Below are 22,202 nucleotides of genomic sequence, written 5' to 3'. Positions count from 1 at the left end.
TTATTAAAAGTAAATCAATAAAATTAATATAAATTATGATTAAATCATTATCATGTGATCCACAAACTCACAAAACATTGTAGCTCACAAGCATACAATACAAGCATACAATACATGTGCTTCCTCTGCATGGATAGAGGGTGGTTGTATTGGTATTAAAACAGCGTGATCGACATGGGCATTGAGAAAACGGCAAAATCCAGATGTCTGGTTGCTCCCTTTGAGTAACGGTTGCGCTGAGTAAAAGCCGAAGCTTCCAGCAACTCGTAACTCTGGGACTGCCGTTAAAAACGGGCACGCAGTTGCTCTCATTTTCTCAGGTGCGCTCTCAGACAATGGGAGATGGGAGTTGTCAAACCTGTGGGGGCTGTATCAAGCAGGCGCCACCAACTGGAGGTTAGGGTCAATGCGCTTTCATTTGTTAGTGCAGTGGTTCTTAACCAGGGGGGCGCGGACACTCCCCCGGGGGGGCGTGAGTAGGCAACAGGACGGGAGGAAAAAAAAAAATCTGGACAAAAAAAAAAAAAATCTGAAAAAAAAAAAAAAAATCACGAAAATCCGCCCTCCCCCTGTGTCGAAATGTTTTGTCAAAAGTGACTAGCGATGAATCTAGCGACTTTAACTGGTGTTATTGGAGACTTTTGTGGTGTTTGGAGACGCTGACTTGAAAGCACGTATCAATCTGCAGTCACTGTGCTCAACGAGCAGCGGGTGCTGCCGTGAGTCCCTCCCCCGTCCACTAGCACTGACAGGCGGTCAGTCTCTCAGTACCTCGCGCAGCAGTCCAGCCTGCAGCCAGAGCAGAGAGGAGACACACGCCACTCTGCGTCCAGGATGCAAATGAATCGCGCATGCGTTTGGCCGCCGCCGTTCCCGCCGTGGCTTACAGAGTGGGTGTAAATTAAAAAGTTTCTTCACTCACTCTCACACAAAAATAAATCACTGCATTTGACTCACGCAGCTCCATTCACTCTAGTCTAGTCTCTTGCCAAGTTCGCTTGTGCCAGCTCTCGCTAGTCTATCTGTCGTCAATCTCGATTTATTTAGGTCTATACTTAAACACCCAAACAGTCTTTTTAAAGACTAATCCCACTGTCTTTTTAAAGATTATTCCATCTCAGCCCTAGCCAGTAGTTTTTTAACTGCTAGCTAGGCAGTGCATTTAGCTAACCTTTTTCACCGTGTTGCAACACCCATGCGACTAAGACACACACACACACACACACACACTACTGTCATTAAGTCTTAAAATAAAATCTGCATTGCCTGCCTGTTATTTTGTTCGTTTTTATTAAAGATCGTACCTAAGTCCAGACTGATTACCCCGATACTAGTCTCTCAACATAGCCAAACACACGCATACATCGTTACATCATAGCATAACTTTATTGAACACACAACTAATCCACATTCAAATTATTTCAAAATCAAACAGAAATGGAGAGATTTCTAGTGAGGACCAACAAGGCAACCGACACACCACCAGCTGCAAAAAAGCTTCGAAGGTACGATGAATCATACCTGCAGTTTGGGTTCACAGTCACGGCTGATCTGAGACCCCAGTGTGTCGTGTGTGCAGAGGTGCTGGCAAACGACAGCATGAAGCCCTGCAAACTAAAAAGGCACCTCGAAACAAAGCATGCAGGCATTAAAGATAAACCGGCTGAATATTTTAAAAGAAAGCTTGATGGCCTCCATCAGCAACAGGCAACCATGTCAGTGCACAGCACTATGTCTAAACAGTGTTTGGAGGCGTCGTATGTAGTGGCCAAAAGAATAGGTCAGCTGGGTAAACCACATACAATTGCCGAGACTCTCATTTTGCCGGCGGCGCAAGACATGTGCAGAATAATGATAGGAGATAGTGCAGCAGCCAAACTCAGTGCAGTACCACTGTCCAATGACACAGTCGCTAAGAGAATTTCAGACATGTCTAATGATATCAGAGAGCAACTGATAGAGTTCATTAAAAAGAGTCCTTACTACGCGCTGCAGCTGGACGAATCCACTGATATTGCTGGGCAGGCACAGCTCCTCGTGTATGTCAGGTATCTGCGGGACAAGGCGATTGAGGAGGATGTCCTCTTTTGCCGGCCTCTTCAGTCGCACACTACTGGAGAAGCCATCTTCAATGTCCTTGATATGTTTCTCCGTGAAAATGGTTTGGCTTGGGACCGATGCGTCGGCCTATGCACGGATGGTGCGCGGGCAATGACGGGCCGTGAGCGTGGCCTAGCTGCTCGCGTTCAGCAAGTAGCTCCACTTGTGAAATGGACACATTGCATGGACCATCGCGAAGCACTAGCTGCTAAAAACATGCCGGTTCTCTTTGACTCCGTGCTGAAACAATCCGTGAAAATTATAAATGTCATCAAATCACGGCCGCTAAACTCTCACTTGTTTGGACTCCTCTGCCAGGAAATGGGGTCAGGGCACGAACAGCTGCTTCTGCACACTGAAGTTCGCTGGCTCTCCATGGGGCGGGTGTTACAGCGGTTGTATGAGCTGCGAGAGGAGGTGAAGTTGTTTTTGACAGAAATCAAATCAGATCTGGCGAAGCATCTGGATGACACTATGTGGCTTGCGTCTCTGTCCTATTTGGTCGATATATTTGACCGCTTGAATGGCCTCAATCTGTCTTTGCAAGGCCGTGAAACTCATATTTTGCTCCTGGCAGACAAAGTGGACGCCTTCACTCAAAAACTTGACCTCTGGCACGGCCGCATAAGTCGAGGGAACTGCGACATGTTCCCCAGCCTTGCAGACTTCATCACTGATGCAGGCACGTCACACGATTTCTCCTCTCTATTTCGATCAGCGTCTGAGCACCTGTCAGCAATGAGAACACAGTTTGCGATGTACTTTAAAGAGGATTATCGCTCTTTTGCGTGGGTTCGAGACCCATTTGTGTGCGCAGCAAACGAGCTGTCAGTTGATATGCAGGAACAGCTTATTGAGCTGAAGAGTGACAGTAGGCTGAAGGAACTCTTCACCTCCTGCCCGCTTTCGTCATTCTGGGCAGCGTTGATGCAGGAATACCCACAACTCTGTGACGTCGCCTTGAAGATTCTCCTCCCTTTCGCGTCGACATATTTGTGTGAGGCAGGATTCTCAAAAATGACTGCACTCAAAACAAAATACCGCAACCGTGCACAAATCGAGGATGATTTGAGGCTATGTTTATCACACATTGAGCCAAGAATTGATGATCTTTGCAAGGCAAAGCAGGCTCAGGTCTCACATTAACATCGCCTACCTGCAGGCTTCTGTAAAAAAATGCAGATGATATGCTATTAGGCCTAGTAATAATAACAATAATAATAATAATAATAATAATAATAATAAAGCATGTCACCTCATATAAGTATATAGCAATAGCCTAGTAATGATAATAGGCCTACTACTACTCATAATAATAATAATAATAATAATAATAATAATAATAATAATAATAATAATAATGATAGTAATAATAATAAAGCATGTAACCTCATATAAGTATATAGCAATAGCCTAGTAATGATAATAGGCCTAATACTACTCATAATAATAATAATAATAATAATAATAATAATAATAATAATGATAATAATATTAGCCTAGCCTAGGCTGGCTATCTATCTATCTATCTATCTATCTATCTATCTATCTATCTATCTATCTATCTATCTATCTATCTATCTATCTTTCTATGCAAGGTAGTGTACCGGGGATGGGGGGGGGGGGCCCAGCTTGCAAAAGGTTGAGAACCCCTGTGTTAGTGTAATGAGTCCCCTCTGATGTCAGAACCATGTGGACGGTCCCAACACAAGTAAATCCTCCCAAACCTTCATTAGTTTAGATTCTGTCCTCTAACCTCAGGAAGCAGCCCTAACATACATGGTAATCTGTTAACAACATATAAATGGGAAGTTACTGCAGAGTTTGTCACCTCTGACTTAGTGAGAAATAAAAAGAAAACATGCAGAAGACAGATAGATCAAAGGCCACCCTATGAGTTTACATTAACCGCAGCCTTGGTTTATCAGAGATCCGTCTTGTAGACGTTTCTACAGCAGCTTCCAACTGCTAAGTTTTCTAATATAAACTCATAGATCAGATGTCACTATGTCCTCATTTATACATTATCGGGCTGAACCTTTATACAGGGTATGTATGACATCTTACTCCCAGTGTGGTCACTTTGGATCTGTCTTTGAATACAAATGATCCAGTTTCCGTCAAGTGTTTCACAGTTTATATAGACTCAGACTTTCTAAGCATTTCCTGATTATTTCCAGGTTTATGTGATTATATTAAAGATTGTCAATGATCTGACTTTTGGACCCCACTGTATCAGTATATAAGATTAGAGTTTTGATACGAGTTTAACCGCTTACCGTGGAGAAGAGCACAGTAATGATCATTCTCATAGTCCACACGAACTGCGTTGGCACTCTCAGACTGGACTGGTCTACAACATGTATCAGATACAGAGCATTTAAACAGGAACATACAAATGTATTGATTTTACGTTCAACATGAGATAAGAGAGTGTTGCACCTACCTGACGAAGCCCGAATCTGCGAAAGAGACACTTGTTATTAGATGTGTAACTCTGTCTAAAACATGTCATTTCAGACGAATAAATATGCTGAATGACCAACATTGAGTCATTTACAGTTAAATTAAATTGTATTATTCTAGTATTTCTAACAGCTGCATGGTGAATAAAAGGTATAAACTGTACCATGTTCAGCTTCTTGACGGTCTCCGATTGTGTCATAGAGACAAACATCACCTACAGAGAAAAAAATATCAAGCCAAGGTGAGTTTACAATACTTATTAAACAAACTAAGATTTTAATAGATAACTTAAAAAATGATATGTGACAAATAAAGATTAGTTTAACTGCTTACCATGGCGAAGAGCGGAGTAATGATCATTCTCGTAGTCCCCATGATCTGCGTTGGTGCTCTCAGACTGGACTGGTCTACAACATGTATCAGATACAGAACATTTAAATAGGAACATAAAATGTGTTGATGTTACGTTCAACATGAGATGAGAGATTGTTGCACCTACCTGACGAAGCCTGAATCTGTGAAAGAGACACTTGTTGTTAGATGGTTGTTATACTGCTGTTCTCTCTCATGAGGTCAGAGTATGTGTGTGTATTAGAATAATTAAAGAACATGTAATAATAGAAGAAGAAGGTCTCACTCTTGGACGCTCTGTAGCAAAACAAAACGAGCAGAGGAATAACAAGAACGATTCCACAAACCAGCCCAACAATCAACAGTACAGGAAATGAAGAGTTGTCAGGCCTGGACACCTCTATAATAAATAGGAAAACAATATTCATCTGAATGTATTTCCTAGTCACAAACAGTTTACAAGAAAATGCAGCAATTGTTTTAATCCTACTCACCCTGAACTGACATCCAGCTCTGTGCTGACTCCCGTCCTGAGTGTTGACACTTGTAGAATCCTTCATCTGACTTTGACACTGCAGAGATATTTAACTCCCATCTGCTGTCATTTTGAATGACTTTCTCATTGTGATAGAAAAACACAATGGAGTCAAATGTTTGATTTCTTAATTTGCAGCTCAGACCTACAGAATGTCCTTCAGTCACAGGACGGGCAGGGCTCAGCAGGATCATATCTCCATCTGTTAAACAGTCAAAGAATACGAGGTTTCAGTCAGAGATCAGCTGGTTGAGGAACTTAAGAATGAGCTGATGTAGAGAGATGAGAAAAGACATACTGGGTTTTTTTCTTTTACATTGTTGTCACTAATTTAACAGTGATCATAAAATCTGACGTTTCATCTTCATACACCTTGTGTGTCTAATGTTCAAGAACCCTTTCAGTTGGCTGAATCTGTAAACTCACAGTTAAATATCACTAAATCCTTCACACTCGACTTTAAATGGTGATCATGGACCTAAAAACTGAAGAACACATCAGCCACAAATCTATATTCTATATTTATACATAGTTAAAATCACAGTGTGATTAAATACTCAACTATGTTTATCAAGTGAAAACCATTCATTAGTGGTGAGATGATGAAGCAGAGTGTTGGGCAGAACTTTTAACATGTCAGTGTGCTGTCCTCCTCAACACACAACGGGATGTTTGTAGTAATAAGTCAAAGAAAAACATAATGTAATGAAATCATACCCTGTACAGTGATGTTGACTGCATTGCTGAACTCTCCTGATCCAGACTCACACCAGTACACTGCATCACTGGTCCTGTCAGTGTTTATGTGGCATGTTGATCCAGTCATTGTCCCCCAGGTGGAGCAGGTTGATGAGTCGCTGTCCCCAGTTGAAAACCTCATCACCCTCCACTCAGTAGAGTTTCCCTCACAGCTCAGTGAGACAGAGTCAGAGGTGAAGTGTTGAGCTCTATCAGGACTCACTGTGAGAGATGCTGATGAGTGAATATCTGAAAAACAACATGTGATAAGAGGTCAAACAGAGCACAGAGATCTTCAGATAGAAAATGCCTCCATTCAAATATTCCTTAGCTGTTTTTCATTTTTGAGTACTATTGTAAATGACAGTAGAGTTTTAGCCAAGATATCATATCTGTCTTTTTGTGTGTTATGTTAAAGAATGAGGACAGAAGGAAACAAGTAAATTCCACTCAGTAAGGTGGAAAGCATGAAGGTTAGCTTGATGCTAGTGAGAGAGAAACAAGATCATAAGACCACAGTAAATTAATGTTCTTTTTTCAAGATGCTGTTTGTTTCTCATCATTTCGAAAAAAAGATTAACAGAGATGAGATAGAAGAGATAGAAACAAACTTACCTGCAGACCAGACATACTTAGGTTCACTGTAATAAGTGGAATACTCTGGATCTCCTCTTCCAGATCTGCACCAATATTCTGCTGTGTGTGTCTGTACATGAACAATGTAGGAATCCTGTTCAGTCCCACTGCTGCTGCCAGGTAGCTGCTCATCTCTGTAGGAGCCATATGATGGATCAGGAACCCTTGTATACCAGTAGAACCTCCATCCTGCAGATGGATCTTTAACTCTGCACTTCAGAGTTACTGAGGCTCCAGCTCTCAGCCACGATGGAGACACAGTGAGGACAGGAAGAGGTTCTGTTAGAGAATGATTTTTTAAATGAAAACATGTATTGATAGTGGATCAGAAACATTCTGCACAATCAGTCCATCCTGAAGATTTACTTTAAATATATATATGAACAAAAACAGCCTTTTAATGAGCTGTATAATCTTCACTTTGAAAGAAACGTGATGTGACTTACTGTCTGATACTGTCAGTTTGATGGGATCACTCCAATCTGTTGAAGAATGCTGCGTATGTTTCTTTCTGCCCTTACACCTGTAGTCTCCACTGTGGGATTCAGTCACAGATGTAATACTGTGTTCATTTTGATCTGAAGGTTGTTCTGAGCTGGTTGTTCTCCATTCATACTCCCACTCAGTGTCTCCTCCATCTTTGATCTCACATCTGAGAGTGATCCTCTCTCCTCTGTATACTTCAGTCCAGTTTGGCCGCAGAGTCACAACAGCCTTGTTTGGAACTGTTCATGTTCAAGAATTCACAGAAAGAAGAAAAGTTAAATCTACATCAAACATAAAATGTTATTCAATCAGTGAATACAACATATATCTTTATTCTGTTTCCAATACAAAAGTCAAACTCACTGATTTTGTTGACAGTGACTGAATCACTGTACTCTGTGTAGTTAACTGGCTCTCCTCTTCCTCCTCTGCACCAGTAGACTCCTCCCTCTGAGACTCTGATTGGTCCAGCTGAGAGTTGAGAGGTCAGAGGTTCAGAGGTTTTCTCTCCTCTGTACCAGAAGTATTTCCAACCAGATGATGATGGGTTCACAGAGCAGGTCAGGGTCACACTGCCCCCTACAGGAATGTCTCTGTCATCAGCCCTCAGTTCAGCCTTTGGTCCTTTTGTTGTTTGATTTAGAACAAAGACAGAACAAAGGAAACTAATGTCACTGTGATTAAGTCCAGTTTATATAGTGCAGCACACACAAGTCAGAAATACTGGAACTGTAAATTAATATTAACACTGAATTATTTTATAAATACTGGAGACGTGTTAGTTTAAACTTGGTCACTAACCTCTCTTACATCTCATGTCTCTCTTTTCTGGGTTTCTTTATTCAGTTTTTAAGTTTCACTACTGAATGTTACATTTGTGAAGGCAAAACCTTGTTTAATTGTTGAAGAGCCAAGTTGAACACTTTAGCTGTGGTTTTATTGGTTGAAAGACAACTGTGATCAATTAACAAATGCCTCTCATTACATCCTGGACAGACTGTCAGTCCATCAAAGAGTGAACTCGTAACACAAACTTCTGTCTCCCACAGTGTCGTCTCTTTGGGTCTGTCTGATCGTGCTTCGGATACAACTGATCAACTGGGAAAACTATATCCATCTAAATTTCTGCTCCAGTCAACAACAAACAGTTTACAAGAAAATGCATTAATTGTTTTAATCCTACTCACCCTGAACTGACATCCAGCTCTGTGCTGACTCTCGTCCTGAGTGTTGACACTTATAGAATCCTTCATCTGACTTTGACACTGCAGAGATATTTAACTCCCATCTGCTGTCACTTTGAGTGACTTTCTCATTGTGATAGAAAAACACAATGGAGTCAAATGTTTGATTTCTTGATTTGCAGCTCAGACTAACAGAATGTCCTTCAGTCACGGGACGGGCAGGGCTCAGCAGGATCATATCTCCATCTGTTAAACAGTCAAAGAATACCAGGTTTCAGTCAGAGATCAGCTGGTTGAGGAACTTGAGAATGAGCTGATGTAGAGAGATGAGAAAAGACATACTGGGTTTTTTTCTTTCACATTGTTGTCACTGATTTAACAGTGATCATAAAATGTGACGTTTCATCTTCATACACCTTGTGTGTCTAATGTTCAAGAACTCTTTCAGTTGGCTGAATCTGTAAACTCACAGCTAAATATCACTAAATCCTTCACACTGGACTTTAAATGGTGATCATGGACCTAAAAACTGAAGAACACATCAGCCACAAATCTATATTCTATATTTATACATGGTTAAAATCACAGTGTGATTAAATACTCACTTATGTTTATCAAGTGAAAACCATTAATTAGTGGAGAGATGATGAAGCAGAGTGTTGGGCAGAACTCTTAACATGTCAGTGTGCTGTCCTCCTCAACACACAACGGGATGTTTGAAGTAATAAGTCAAGAAATAACATAATGTAATTAAATCATACCCTGTACAGTGATGTTGACTGCATTGCTGAACTCTCCTGATTCAGACTCACACCAGTACACGGCATCACTGGTGCTGTCAGTGTTTATGTTGCATGTTGATCCAGTCATTGTCCCCCAGGTGGAGCAGTCTGACCAGTAGCTGCCCTTAGGTGATGACCTCATCACTCTCCACTCAGTAAAGTTTCCCTCACAGCTCAGTGAGACAGAGTCAGAGGTGAAGTGTTGAGCTCTGTCAGGACTCACTGTGAGAGATGCTGATGAGTGAATATCTGAAAAACAACATGTGATAAGAGGTCAAACAGAGCACAGAGATCTTCAGATAGAAAATGCCTCCATTCAAATATTCCTTAGCTTTGTTTTTATTGTAACAAAGTTCAGTATTTTGGTGAAATTCTCATTTCTACTTTGACCTCTTGTTACAGTTTTGAGTACATTTTAAAATGATGGACAACCAAGTGACTCCAGCTGCTGCAAGCAGAAGAAGAGCCGTAGTACCCAGACTAAAAGTAGTTCTTGTAAATGAGAGCAGAGTTTTAGCCAAGATATCATATCTGTCTTTTTGTGTGTTATGTTAAAGAGTGAGGACAGAAGGAAACAAGTAAATTCCACCCAGTAAGGTGGAAAGCATGAAGTTTAGCTTGACACTAGAGAGAGAGAGAGACAAGATCATAAGACCACAGTAAATTAATGTTCTTTTTTTTATTAAAGATACTGTTTGTCATCATTTAGAAACAAGATGAACAGAGCTGATACAACATCTGTCTCTTAAGAGATAGAAACAAACTGACCTGCAGACCAGACAAACTTAGATAGACTGGAATAAGTGGAATACTCTGGATCTCCTCTTTCAGCTCTGCAACTATATCCTTCTGTGTGTGTCTGTCCATGAACAATGTAGGAATCCTGTTCAGTCCCACTGCTGCTGCCAGGTAGCTGCTCATAGCTGTAGAAGTTGTGTGATGGATCAGGAACAATCTTATACCAGTAGAACCTCCATCCTGCAGATGGATCTTAAACTCTGCAGTTCAGAGTCACTGAGGCTCCAGCACTCAGCCATGATGTAGACACAGTGAGGACAGGCCGGGGTCCTGCTGGAAAATGATTTTTTAAATGAAAACATGTATTGATAGTGGATCAGATACATTCTGCACAATCAGTACACAACAGCCTTGTTTGGAACTGTTCATGTTCAAGAATTCACAGAGAGGAAACAAAAATTAAGAAAAGGTCAATCTGGATTAAACATACCCTGTACATAGACTGCAATGTATTGTTATTGTGCGGTCTTTTCTGAGGTTACTAAAACTACATAAGCTAGCGGTCGGAGGTGTCACGGTGTGTTAGACCATGGATTAAATTTACGTCAGAATATCCCTTTAAATCAACGACTCACAAGTGTCCTTAACGACTCTGTAAGAATACTCCCACACAGGGTTTAAAAGCCTGCGACTCCCCATCATGGTTATTGTATGTCTCTTTGCAGATGTTTTGAATCTCTTTGAAGTTGTTGTATGTCCCTGAAGTATTTTACAATGATCTTTGTAGTTGCTGAATGTCTTTCTGTGTCTGTTTGCAGTTGTTCTGTTAACTAATCATCAGATAGACACAAATGAAAGACATTTTGTTAGCACCCAGTTGGCATAACATAACTAACCCTAACCCTATCACTAACTAACTGTTCTTATTATATTCATTCTCTTTATGTGGGCAACTTTGTTTGTATAGTTGCCAAATATAAAAGCGTCAAGGACAAAACATAAATCAAGTTTTATACTTAAAAGACGTAAAAGTGAATAAATCCACAGATAAAGAGCTCATTACCTTTGTGTTTGGCGTCAGATGAGGCAAACTTTAGAAGCACACCTAAAAACACACAGCAGAGAGAGAAGGAAGACATGATGGATGATATCCTGTGAGTTAGAAGACAAAGCACATACAAAAAAGACAAAGTTATACTCACAGAGGCTGAGGTGCAACACAGCGGACTTCATCTTCTCACTGCTGGATGGAAAATGACTGACTTACCACCTCTGCACACCACTTCCTCTTAACCTTGAGAGATGTGAATCTCAGACCACTGTTTCTAGATCATCTGACTTCATTTCCAAGGAGAGAAACATACTTAACGATAGGTTATCTTCATTCTAACAGCTTTTATTTCCGACAGTGACAGTGTCTGAACCATGTCTTATCGTCTTCACACGTAACACCAGTGATGTGACACCAGGGGGCGGAAACTTTCATTATATAGTTTATAACATTAATCTAACAGCAGCTACATTACAGGGTGATTCCTACATATTGCCGCTGTAATGTAAAGCACATTAAGTTAGCCTGTGATGAATTGTGCTGTATGATTGAAATGTATTTTGTCACAGGCAACTAAATCAAATAGAAAACCATTTTTTTCTTTAATGAGCATGAAATGAGAATATACACCAATAAAAATGTAACACAAACGAACATAAACACTATGATATTCAATATCTGTATGTGGTTTTGTCCTCTTCGGTCTCCATGACGACATCGTAGCTTCTGTCTCCTCTAACAAGCCGAGCAGCTGCAACAAAAAGGAAGAAGAAACAGAAAAACAGAAGTCATGAGCACAGAAATAATCACAGACCTGAACAGGCTCAGACGAAGCGACCAACCTGGATCCTTACTGTTTGTTCTCACCTCTTCTGTTGTCTCTGTATATGAGTATCAACAAGATGGTGGACAGAAGGTATGGAGTCGCCACTACGACGTGCCATATGAGTCTGAAGACGGACATCACCTGAGCTGCAGGAGCATCAACTGCTGACAAGGAAGAGAGTTTGATTTCATCGTACAAATATATAATATCTTCATCTTTGTAGTCGTTTGAAATGTCTGTAGTTATTGTGTGTCTTTGTAGTTATTCAGTGTCTTTTTAAGTCATTTTATGTCTCTTTCAGGCATTGTTGTGTCTTTGTAGTTGTTTTGTCTTTTTGTAGTCTGTTTTGTCTCTTTGTAGTCTTTTACATCTCTTAATAGCCTTTTAACGTCTCTTTGAAGTCTTTTATGTCTCTATGTAGTTCTTTTGTCTTTTTGTAGTCACTTGAAATGTTTGTAGTTATTGTGAGTCTCTTTTTAAACCTTTTGTCTCTCTGTAGTCTTTGCATGTCTTTTGCAGTAATTTTGTCTCTGTAGCTATTTTCTGTCTCTTTTTAGCCATTTTGTCTTTTTGTAGTCATTTCAAATCTCTTTGTAGTCATTGTGTGTCTCCTTGTAGTCGTTTTATGATTAATGACAGCTACAAATCACAATCTCACCTCTGACATTCAGCCCGCTCTCTATTGATGCTCCAGTTCCAGAGATGTTACACCTGTAGAGATCTTCATCAGATCTTGAGACGCTGTGGATCGTCATGTTTCCTGTCGAGCTGGTTCTGATCAGAAGTCCATCTTTATAGAAATCAGCAGTGTGATTACAGGAAACAGTCTTCTTCGATCTGCAGCTCAAAGTGACATCATCTCCCTCCATCACAGGAAGAACAGGACTCTCCAGGATCACATCACCAGCTGAGAGACAGATCATCATTATATTATGTAATGCAACAGCTACAGTGAACAAAGTCTCTTGTGTGCAGCAGTTTGTGTTGTTCAAACCCACCAGTCATAGTGATGGTAACTGTGTTGCTGCTCTCTCCTGCTACAGACTCACACCAGTACACTCCAGTGTCTCGTGAGTAGACGTCATCAAAGTAGCAGTAAGATTTATTTATTCTATTCAAAGACGGGGGACACTCCTCATTAATATTTTTTGTTGTGTTCCTCTTAATTGTCCACTCAGATGAGTTTCCCTGCAGCTCACAGATCAGAGAAACAGACTCATACCAGAAGAACTGGGATCTGTTGGGAACGACTCTGAGAACGGCTGCAAGACACAAACAGATGGAGACAAAGTGAGATTTTCATCATGAATGCACATCGAACAAATAGAAGATTTAATGTGTCACTGCAGATTGAACATATTAAAAATATATAGGTAGGTAATTAAAATGATCCATTTAACTAATTATGTAGGATATAAAGTAGTATTTGTTGCACAGTGAGAGACAATATCATTATCTAAAAGGGTGTTAGAGCCACCTGCTGGCTGTCAGACAGAATGGTAAGTATAACCTATGTATGATGATAGTTAGTGAACCCATTTACACTGTTAAACGTCTCATATGACATCCAGATATGATTTATTTTGATGAAGGTTCTCAGTCATCCAGGTCATGTTAAATGTTAACTGCTGTATCGTAGGTTTCTTCTTCATTTCTAATTAACTGGAGGAGAGCTGCAGGGTTTTAAATCCTTTTAAATCCATCTATGTCAAACTACAATGACCGTCTTTGAACAAAGGAAGTGACCTACGACATTACTTATCACTCAACTACAATTTGTTGTCCTAAATTCTCTCCCCAGACAGCTTAACAACCATTCACATCTGGGTTTCAAAGCCTGCGACTCCCCTCCATGGTTATTTTATGTCTTTTTGTAGATGTTTTGAATCTCGTTGTAGCTGTTGTTTGCAGTGTTGGGAAGATTACTTTGGAAATGTAGTTGGTTACAATTACAAGTTACCCTGTTGAAAATGTAATAGTAGTGTAACTATTTCAATTACTTTCTCAAAGTAATGTAACTAATTACATTTGATTACATTTTGATTACTTTTCTTAATTTAGAATTTTCACATTTTAAGACCTATAGTGTGATAGACCTTTCAGTTCAAAGGTTGAACCATATATTATGAGTCTGACCTTCGGCCTGTACTGAAGGAGGCTCACTTCCTCACTAAATGGAGCGACAACGGGCTGATTTCAGCCAAGAGGAGCAGGTTGTTTTAATGGAGAGAGTATGAGCGATATAAAAAGCCTGATCACAGCCTGAAGCAACAGTGTTGCTGCAAATATGACAAGAGGAGGCTGATTTTAATTTCTGACAGCTCTACACTGAGCTGCTTTTAAATATGAAGCTTTAGAGCAACAACAACTGTTGTTTTAAACTGTGTTTTATATTGTTTTCATATATTTCACTGATCGCAATTATAAAATGCCAGTGTGTGTTTTATTGAAAGCGAGGCTGGTGTGCATATGAAAATAGGTTACAGTGGGTTTTTTAGGTGCTGTAGCTACAAGCAAATCTCATGTTGTCTCTGTACAAAGACCTTTTTAAATGTGAGAAAACAGAGAAGACCTACTCAAGATTTACTGCGTTTGGGCAACACATAACAGGCGAAACTATTCATTTATTCATGGCCACATTAAGTTAAATTATCTGTCCTGCTGCGAGCGCACAACTTCTTTCAGTGGTGACTGACTGTATATAAAGTAAACAGGCTACAGCCTAATAAATGACCTCCTGACGCGAGTCGGATCATCAGCTGAGCAGCGTTTCCCCTCAGCTGAACATCTGTAGGCGGAGACGCTCAGAGAGAAAGTAAACAGCAGCGGATCTGTGCGATCTCTCCCTCCGTACAAATGTTCTGATCCAGCTCCACTGGACTTTCAAAGGAAAGGTGACGCCAGCTGTAAATGAGTTAAATAGTGAAACAGCGGCGCTTTTAGAGCCGATTTTATGATTAAACTCTGAACAGAACCTGGTCGGGACCAGGTTATGAGCTAAGCATAAGTTACCATGGTGATCTAGCCGGGTTAACAGAGAGCCACCTTTGTATACAGGGAAGCCTGGCCTCTGTCTGTATGAAGTGTTTTCTGTGTTTCCAGCACAGGAACATCTTGTGCGCCGCCGACAATGTTGCTGCTGAGTCTGACTGCCGCCGTACGGTTTGTAGGTTGAGTCGAATGGCACATGACCAGAGAGAGCCAATCACAAGCGTCAGTTTTGGAAGGAGGATATTGATATGAAAAAAACTAAAAACAAACATGAATCCAGGAGGGGCGAAAAACTATTTGATAAATCCGAGCTTTTGCTGTGATTTTTCAAATGTAACTTAAGTTGTAATCATTGAAATTTCCAAAAGCAACTGTAATTTAATTACATATTTTCTCCCAGTAATGTAACGGATTACAATTACGTACATTTTGTAATTAAATTACGTAACGTCGTTACATGTAATTCGTTACTCCCCAACACTGGTTGTTTGTCTCTTTGTAGTCTTACTATTTTTCTTTGTAGACATTTTGAATCTCTTTGAAGTCATTTCATGTCTCTGTAGTAGTTTAAAATGATCTTTGTAGTTGCTGAATGTCTTTTTGTGTCTCTTTATAGTTGTTTTGTTGACTAATCATCAGATAGACACAAATGGAAGACATTTTGTTAGCATAACATTAGCTAACCCTAACCCTATCAATAACTAACTGCTCTTAATATATTGCTTCTCTTCATGTGGGCAACTTTGTTTGTATAGTTGTTGCATATAAAAGCGTCACTGACAAAACATGAATCAAGTTTTACACTTAAAAGCCCTGAAAGTGAATAAATCCAGAGATAGAGAGCTCATTACCTTTGTGTTTGGTGTCAGATGAAACAAACTTTAGTAACACATCTAAAAACACACAGCAGAGAGAGAAGGAAGACATGATCGATGACATCTGGTGAGTTAGAAGACAAAGCACATATAAAAAGGACAAAGTTATACTCACAGAGGCTGAGGTGCAACACAGCGGACTTCATCTTCTCACTGCTGGATGGAAAATGACTGACTTACCACCTCTGCACACCACTTCCTCTTCACCTTGAGAGATGTGATGCTCAGACCACTGTTTCTAGGTCAGCAAACTCATTTCCAAGAAGAGCAAAAAACAGTCTTAAAAGACCTTAATCCTAGACCTTTATGATTATATTTTGGATGAAAAAACCTGCTCACTGGCACTTAAAGTTAATGCATTATTTATTATTCTCTTGTTAGTATTTTGCTGCTTAATGACAATCAGAAAAAAACATGAGAAACACATTCAATCAGGGTGACATTCATGTTCCCGAGAGGATCAATCTGATTTACTTGACGATCCTCTTCAATTTACCTCTCGCACCACCAGGAGGTTCATGCTTTGCGGTTTTGAGTAAAATATCTCAACAACTACTGAAAGGATTGTCATGAAATTTGGTTCAGATGTTTATATTCCTTTCAGGACGGACTGTACTGCTGACTCAGTGTATTTATGTGTCTAGTTAAGGTATGAGGAAGGAGTTCATGGTGACTGCAGTGAAGAATGAAAAAAATACCTGTAGCCCTAACAACTCTCATGAAGGCCACTCCCAACCAGAGTGTTAAAGCCTGCAAACTCTCCTCCAGTTAGTCAGAACTGAAGACGCCTCTTGCATGAGAGACCAAAGGTCGTCAAGAAAAACTGAATGATGAACTGAAAATCAAACGAGTCTTTGTCTATAAGCTGTGCTTTGACACATTAGTTGCACATTCACAGGATCAGTGTAACTTTGATTTTCTCTTCCAAGGGATTTGATATGGTGTTCGTTTTTCTTCTCTCATACAAAAAAGAACACAAAATCATTTTAGAATGTATAAGAGTATGAAGGAATGGTACATATTCAGTAAATACACTGAGAGGAAGCCTTTACACAGAAAACACATGTTCTTTCATATATTAAGTGAGAATCATCCAGTTCATAGTAAAAAAAAAACGTATGGAAAAAAGACTTAAAAACTCTACTCTGCCGCTACCATAGAACTCACCGTATATTTCGTTAAGACCCACCCTTCTATGCCTCTGGTTGGCTCTCCTCGTTGAGCGACCAACAATGTAATCAATCAGATACTGAGCATGACGACTCTCCAGCGCTCCCTCTTAAATAAGGATGTCAGGCTGTGGACTGACACGACTCACTCGACACTCCAGCACCTGTCTGATTAACGTCCCACGGCAGTTTTCCTCTGGCTTTCCAGTATGTAATACTTCACTTAAAGCACTTTCACTGTCCTCGGACTTCTGACAGACTTCGATGGTTGTCTGGATGTCTGGTAAAGGTAAAATCTTGATACTAGCCAGCTATTTATATTCACATCACCTTTTATGTGAACTTAGGTTAACTGCTCTTTTCGTTTTATTTTGAGTTGTTTAAAAAAAAAAAACATTTTTTTGCAACACTCCTGTTACAGAAAACATACTAATATTACTTACTACAGTAAAATCTTGAATTTGGATTAAAGTGAAACTCGCGCCAAAATGCAACTGAGGCTTTATTTGTGAATGAATATGAGTCATACCTTCGTGTAAAAGCATAATTACGAAAGAGACACTTTCAAGATTTACCTTATTTTAATTTTTTGGGTCAAACTCATTTTCAATTGGAGTGCTACGGGCACTTTTACGATAGCATCAAAATCTCTATTTTTAAAACAGTAAGAAGACTCGACACAACATGAAACTTTGCTCGTAGTATCACCAGGGTCTCTACACATGAACACGAGCATTGAGAACATTGTTTGTGTACACAGAGTTTACTAAAAAGAGAGTTTTCTAACTACTTACGTTAGCAGTAGCTTGTTTGGTTCACCGCCTTCCTGCCAGCCGAGAAGTGTCGATCTCACAATATGACATAACATGGAGGACTTATTAATACAGTAGACAAGAAAACAAAAAACAACACTCAAGAAACACACAAACAAAATACACAAGGAAGGACAGCAGACAGAGTATCAACCACAATGCAAAATCAGAGTTTAGTTCAGATTAGGGATATAGCATAGCAGCAAAACATATTGTATATCTGACAGTTAAGTCTCGTCCAGCAATAACAAAATGGTTTCCACACCTTCAGGAAGTAGTTTTTTAAAAATTTAAAATTAAATTAAATTAAAATTTCCTTTGTTAAAACAAATCTGTTCCATCTTAGCAATGTCACCAATGCCAGCCAGATTACCATCTAGCTTTTTTAGATTACCATCTGGCTGGATATTCATTTGAAAATGTTTAGACATACATTCGACCACCGGACAGTACCAGAATGAATGTGATAGTGATCCTTCTGCAGCACCACATCTGTAACACAGGGAGGAAACTGATAAAGAAATCCTGTTTAGTTTGTTTTATTAATAGTGTAAGACATTAAACTGGATTAATCTGTATCTAGAGCTAATAGAGCGACTCTGTATACTGGATAAACCCTCCTCCCACAGCTCGTCCGACACGGAAGTACCCAGCTCCACAGCCCAGGCCTCCCTGAGATGACCGGCCTCCACTGGTGTCATACAGGCGGCAACAAAGTGGGAGATTTAATGTTTAGAGTCAGGCTGAGAAAGAAGTAAATCGTAAAAAATCTGATTGTTCGGTTTGACTGTGAATTCTGGAATACGCTCCAGTACAAAGTGCCTGACTGGAAGGAAGTGATAGAAGTGTTGTTGGAGACGGCGGTATTTGGTTTGGAGCTGTTGAAATGAAGCAAATGTATCATCTATGTAAAAACCACCAATAAAACACAGCCTCCTTCCCCCCAAGTCCAGAAAAACTTTATCCATCATTGCCGTCTTAAAAGAGTGATTGTATGCTTTAGGGCTGTGTACTGAGACATTTATCAGTCCAAAGAATTTTTCTATTTGATTTTAAATCCTCAGGGAGTTTTTGAGAACGAGGTTACGACCAACTCATTTGTAGGATAGCTGTGCGGGCCAGTCATCCTCAGGAAGGCCCCAATGCTAGAAAATGAGAGCCCTCGCATTCGCAGCCCAGTAATAATGTTTAAATACTGGAAGGCCGAGGCTACCCCTGTTCACATCCTTCTACAGGTGGGCTTTAGAAATGCGAGGTAGTTCAGCTGCCAGGACAAATGAGAAGGATAACTGAATCCAGGTGTTTAAAAAAAAAGCCAATGGTAAATAGACTGGAAGATTTTGAAAAAGGTTCAAGAACCTTGGAACCATTTTTATAGCATTTATGTGGCTGATCATTGAAGAGGAAGCACAATCCAATTCCTGATGTTACCCTTTAATTTGTCTACCATGTCCAGGAAATTCAACTGAAATAAAAAATCGGGTTTCAAGAGATCTTCAGTCCATGATAGGAAAAGTGGGTGGTAACTAATTTAAATAGCAGGGATTTCAAGAGAGCAGGGCTCAAATTGTTCGTCAGGGGCATAAATTCACTCTTATTCCAATTTATTGTATATCCTGACAGTAGGTTAATTTTTATACTGTGGATACCTTGGTGATCCCGGATTCCTATTGCAAGAGGTTCCAACGCAATATCAAACAGCAGGGGGGAAAGGGGGTCACCCTGTCACCCTACTAGCTTCATAGAGCGAGCTGGGGAGCCTCTTATTTTTCACTGAATCATTAAACATTCTTTACATGAGAAGGACTATTCGTTCATGAAACACCTTGAAAAATTTACAGCCAAAGCCATCTGGGCCTGCTGCTTTCCCAGAGGGAACGTTCGAATAGCTTCCAAAAGGTCATTTTTGGAGATTGGGGTTTCAGTGTCATCTCTAGATACGCCATCTAGTTGTGGAATATTTAGGTTAGTGAAAAATGACAGAAATCTATTTCAATGGGCTTAATTTGCTGGAATAAAGTTCTGTATAGAAGTCAGTGAAGCAGGCATTTATCTGCTTTGGTTTGGTAACCAATGTCCCTGATTTAGATTCAGTCCTATGAATGGTTTGATTAGCTTGCTCACCTCTAATCTGACTTGCTAGTAATTTCTCTGGTATATCATCTTCTGTGTCTGTTTGAGCTTTAGTAATTGGTTGCTAACGTGTTTGTTAAGGATAGTATTATATTGATATTATAATTTTAAGATCTTTGGTAATCAGATTGTAAAACGTTTCCTGTTTGAGTTTTTCATATAACACTGATGGTTCTTGTACCATCAAAGAGATTTATTTTATTCCAAACAACTTTCATCATCTGATGTGTCAATAAGAGGGTATCATCATGTTGCAGCCTGACAACAAAAACTCTTTTTCTATCACTTTTGAACCAGGTGTCACTGTGATCAGTCATCTGTGTGATGGACTTTATGCTAGAAACAGCTTCTATAATAACTGAACCAAACAAAAAACCTACAAGCCACGTGGAGCTAGTTAACACGTCGCCTTTATGTATCGATTAAATAATCCACGATCACAAATATCCAGTCATACTTGGGTGTTTTTATTTGTACACCATCAGGTCCAGTCAACGTAGATAGGGATCCACACTCACTTATATTAACTGGTAACTTGAGTGAAAACAAACAAATGACCTCATGGCGTGATACTTCTGAAGGTCAAAGGTGCTTCTCACCTGCTCTGTGATGACTGCTCATCAACTCGTACCTGTCCTCATTCTGCACAACCAAGGAATTACAGCCAGTGAACACACACACACAAACACACCACTTCTACTTCTACACCACATGTGAAGTTTTTCCTCACTCGAGTTGAGGGTCTAGGGACAGGGGATGTTATTCACTGTACAAGATTGTAAAGCCCATTGAGACAATGTGATTGTGATTTTGGGCTATATAAATAAAATTGATTTGAATTGATTTGATTCTATACATACTAGCGAACACAATACAAAAATGGTTATGATGGCTTAAAATGTTCTGTTCTTTCATTTTAATCTATTGAAATAAACAGCTTCTCATGTGTTTTTACTGAGTCACTGTCAAAACTGTTGGACTGAACTCTTCATCTTCACAGTTTGACCACTGGCGCCATCTTGTGTCAGAAGAATAACACAGCAGCTTAGTGTTAGCATCCAGACTGTGTCCAGTCAGGAAGTCCTTGTGTGTGATGATGAGGATGATGAAGACAGAGGAGTGTTTAGAAGACTAAAGACAGACTGTAGATGTTGGTTGTGGTACATGTGAGGACTGAACTGTGATCACATGACTCTTCACCTCTGTCTCCTCTCACAGGGAGAAGATGATCTGCAGGATCCTGCTGCTCATCAGCCTCAACTGTGTCTGTGGTCAGTTTACAGCTTCACTTTCTGACACTGTGATTCAATGAAGCAGTTAAAGTGGCCCACATGTGAGCAAACAGCTGATGTTGATGAGCCTCTGCAGCTCTGAGACGTCACTAAACTGTCCACACAAACATGGAGATGGAGTTTAAAGGCTGCCATGTTAAAGCTGTCAGTGTGTCTGCTCCTCACTTTCCCTCTCTGTCTCCTCAACAGGAACATTTGTAGTGAATGTGACACAGACCTCCTATCAGGCAGAGGAGAACCACAACATCACACTGGAATGGACGTTCATAACCACAGCTGACACTTCCCCCGACTCACTTTATATCTTCTGTCAGATGAAAACTGATCACAAAGGCTCAGTTGTGTTTCGTCTACGTGGAGGTGTTGAGGTCCCAGAGTCTCGGGATCGACAGTTTGTAGGACGAGTCCAGTGGGACAAAGACGTCCTCAGAGACGGACGACTCAGACTTTATGTGTCCAGACTCAGGACTGAGGACTCAGGACAGTACCTGTGTGATGTGAGGACAAACTATGATGGGAACTATGGTGAATGTCGGCTCAACGTCTCTGGTAAGACTTCGGACTCGACTCTGTAGATGAGACTATGTTATACGATAGATGCTGATGAAGGTTCTTAGTCATCCAGGTCCTGGTCAACCCTGCAACTCCCCTCAAGTTAGTCAGAACTGAAGAACCCTCTTGGATGTGAGGCGAAGCATTTTCAAGGAGCTGAAAAAGTCCGGTTGTCTACAATACAGCACTTTGTGTGACACCATGGACACAGAAAAGACTTGTAAGGTATTAAGCTATATCAGGGCCAGCAGGTAACCATAGCAACAACTGTGATGCTGTGAACACACATTTCAAACAAACCAGCTACGAACTGTAAAAGTTGCTGATGGTTAAAACACATCCTGCCTTTACGTACACAGTGTCCAGAGTCAGAGGACACAACAATGATGGAGCTGACGGAGGAAACATTGTCCTTCACCTTCATGTTGTTCATTATTCTGACAGGACGTCTCATCAAACTCAAACTTGACTGATCTGAAATCTGC

General features: G+C 40.2%; 2 protein-coding genes across 3 annotated transcripts in view; both read right to left on the bottom strand.

Moving 5' to 3' along the window:
• Positions 1–11,289, bottom strand: part of LOC115589333 (Fc receptor-like protein 5) — a 96,490-nt gene extending 85,201 nt beyond the window's left edge. The window contains exons 1-2 of the mRNA XM_030430177.1: positions 11,219–11,289; positions 11,080–11,121 (exon numbers count right to left, since the gene is read on the bottom strand). Coding sequence (XP_030286037.1) covers positions 11,080–11,121; positions 11,219–11,249 — 73 coding nt within the window. The 5' untranslated portion in view covers positions 11,250–11,289. The remainder of the gene's footprint in view (positions 1–11,079; positions 11,122–11,218) is intronic.
• A 204-nt stretch (positions 11,290–11,493) lies between these two features.
• On the bottom strand, positions 11,494–13,135 carry LOC115589904 (carcinoembryonic antigen-related cell adhesion molecule 20-like). Of its 2 annotated transcripts, XM_030431061.1 has the most exons (4): positions 12,892–13,135; positions 12,552–12,800; positions 11,935–12,057; positions 11,494–11,818 (listed from the first exon to the last, which is right to left on the bottom strand). In XM_030431061.1, the coding sequence occupies exons 1-4, from the start codon at positions 12,896–12,898 to the stop codon at positions 11,739–11,741; spliced, it is 459 nt and encodes a 152-aa protein (XP_030286921.1). In that variant the 5' UTR covers positions 12,899–13,135; the 3' UTR covers positions 11,494–11,738. The 2 variants fall into 2 exon arrangements, with proteins under 2 accessions (XP_030286921.1, XP_030286920.1); XM_030431060.1 differs by having other exon boundaries at positions 11,935–12,054; positions 12,552–12,898.
• Positions 13,136–22,202: the final 9,067 nt, after the last annotated feature.

Source organism: Sparus aurata, chromosome 10, assembly GCF_900880675.1.
Source record: "Sparus aurata chromosome 10, fSpaAur1.1, whole genome shotgun sequence".
In the NCBI taxonomy this organism is placed as follows: Eukaryota; Metazoa; Chordata; class Actinopteri; order Spariformes; family Sparidae; genus Sparus; species Sparus aurata.
This window is presented reverse-complemented; position numbering and strand designations above follow the sequence as displayed.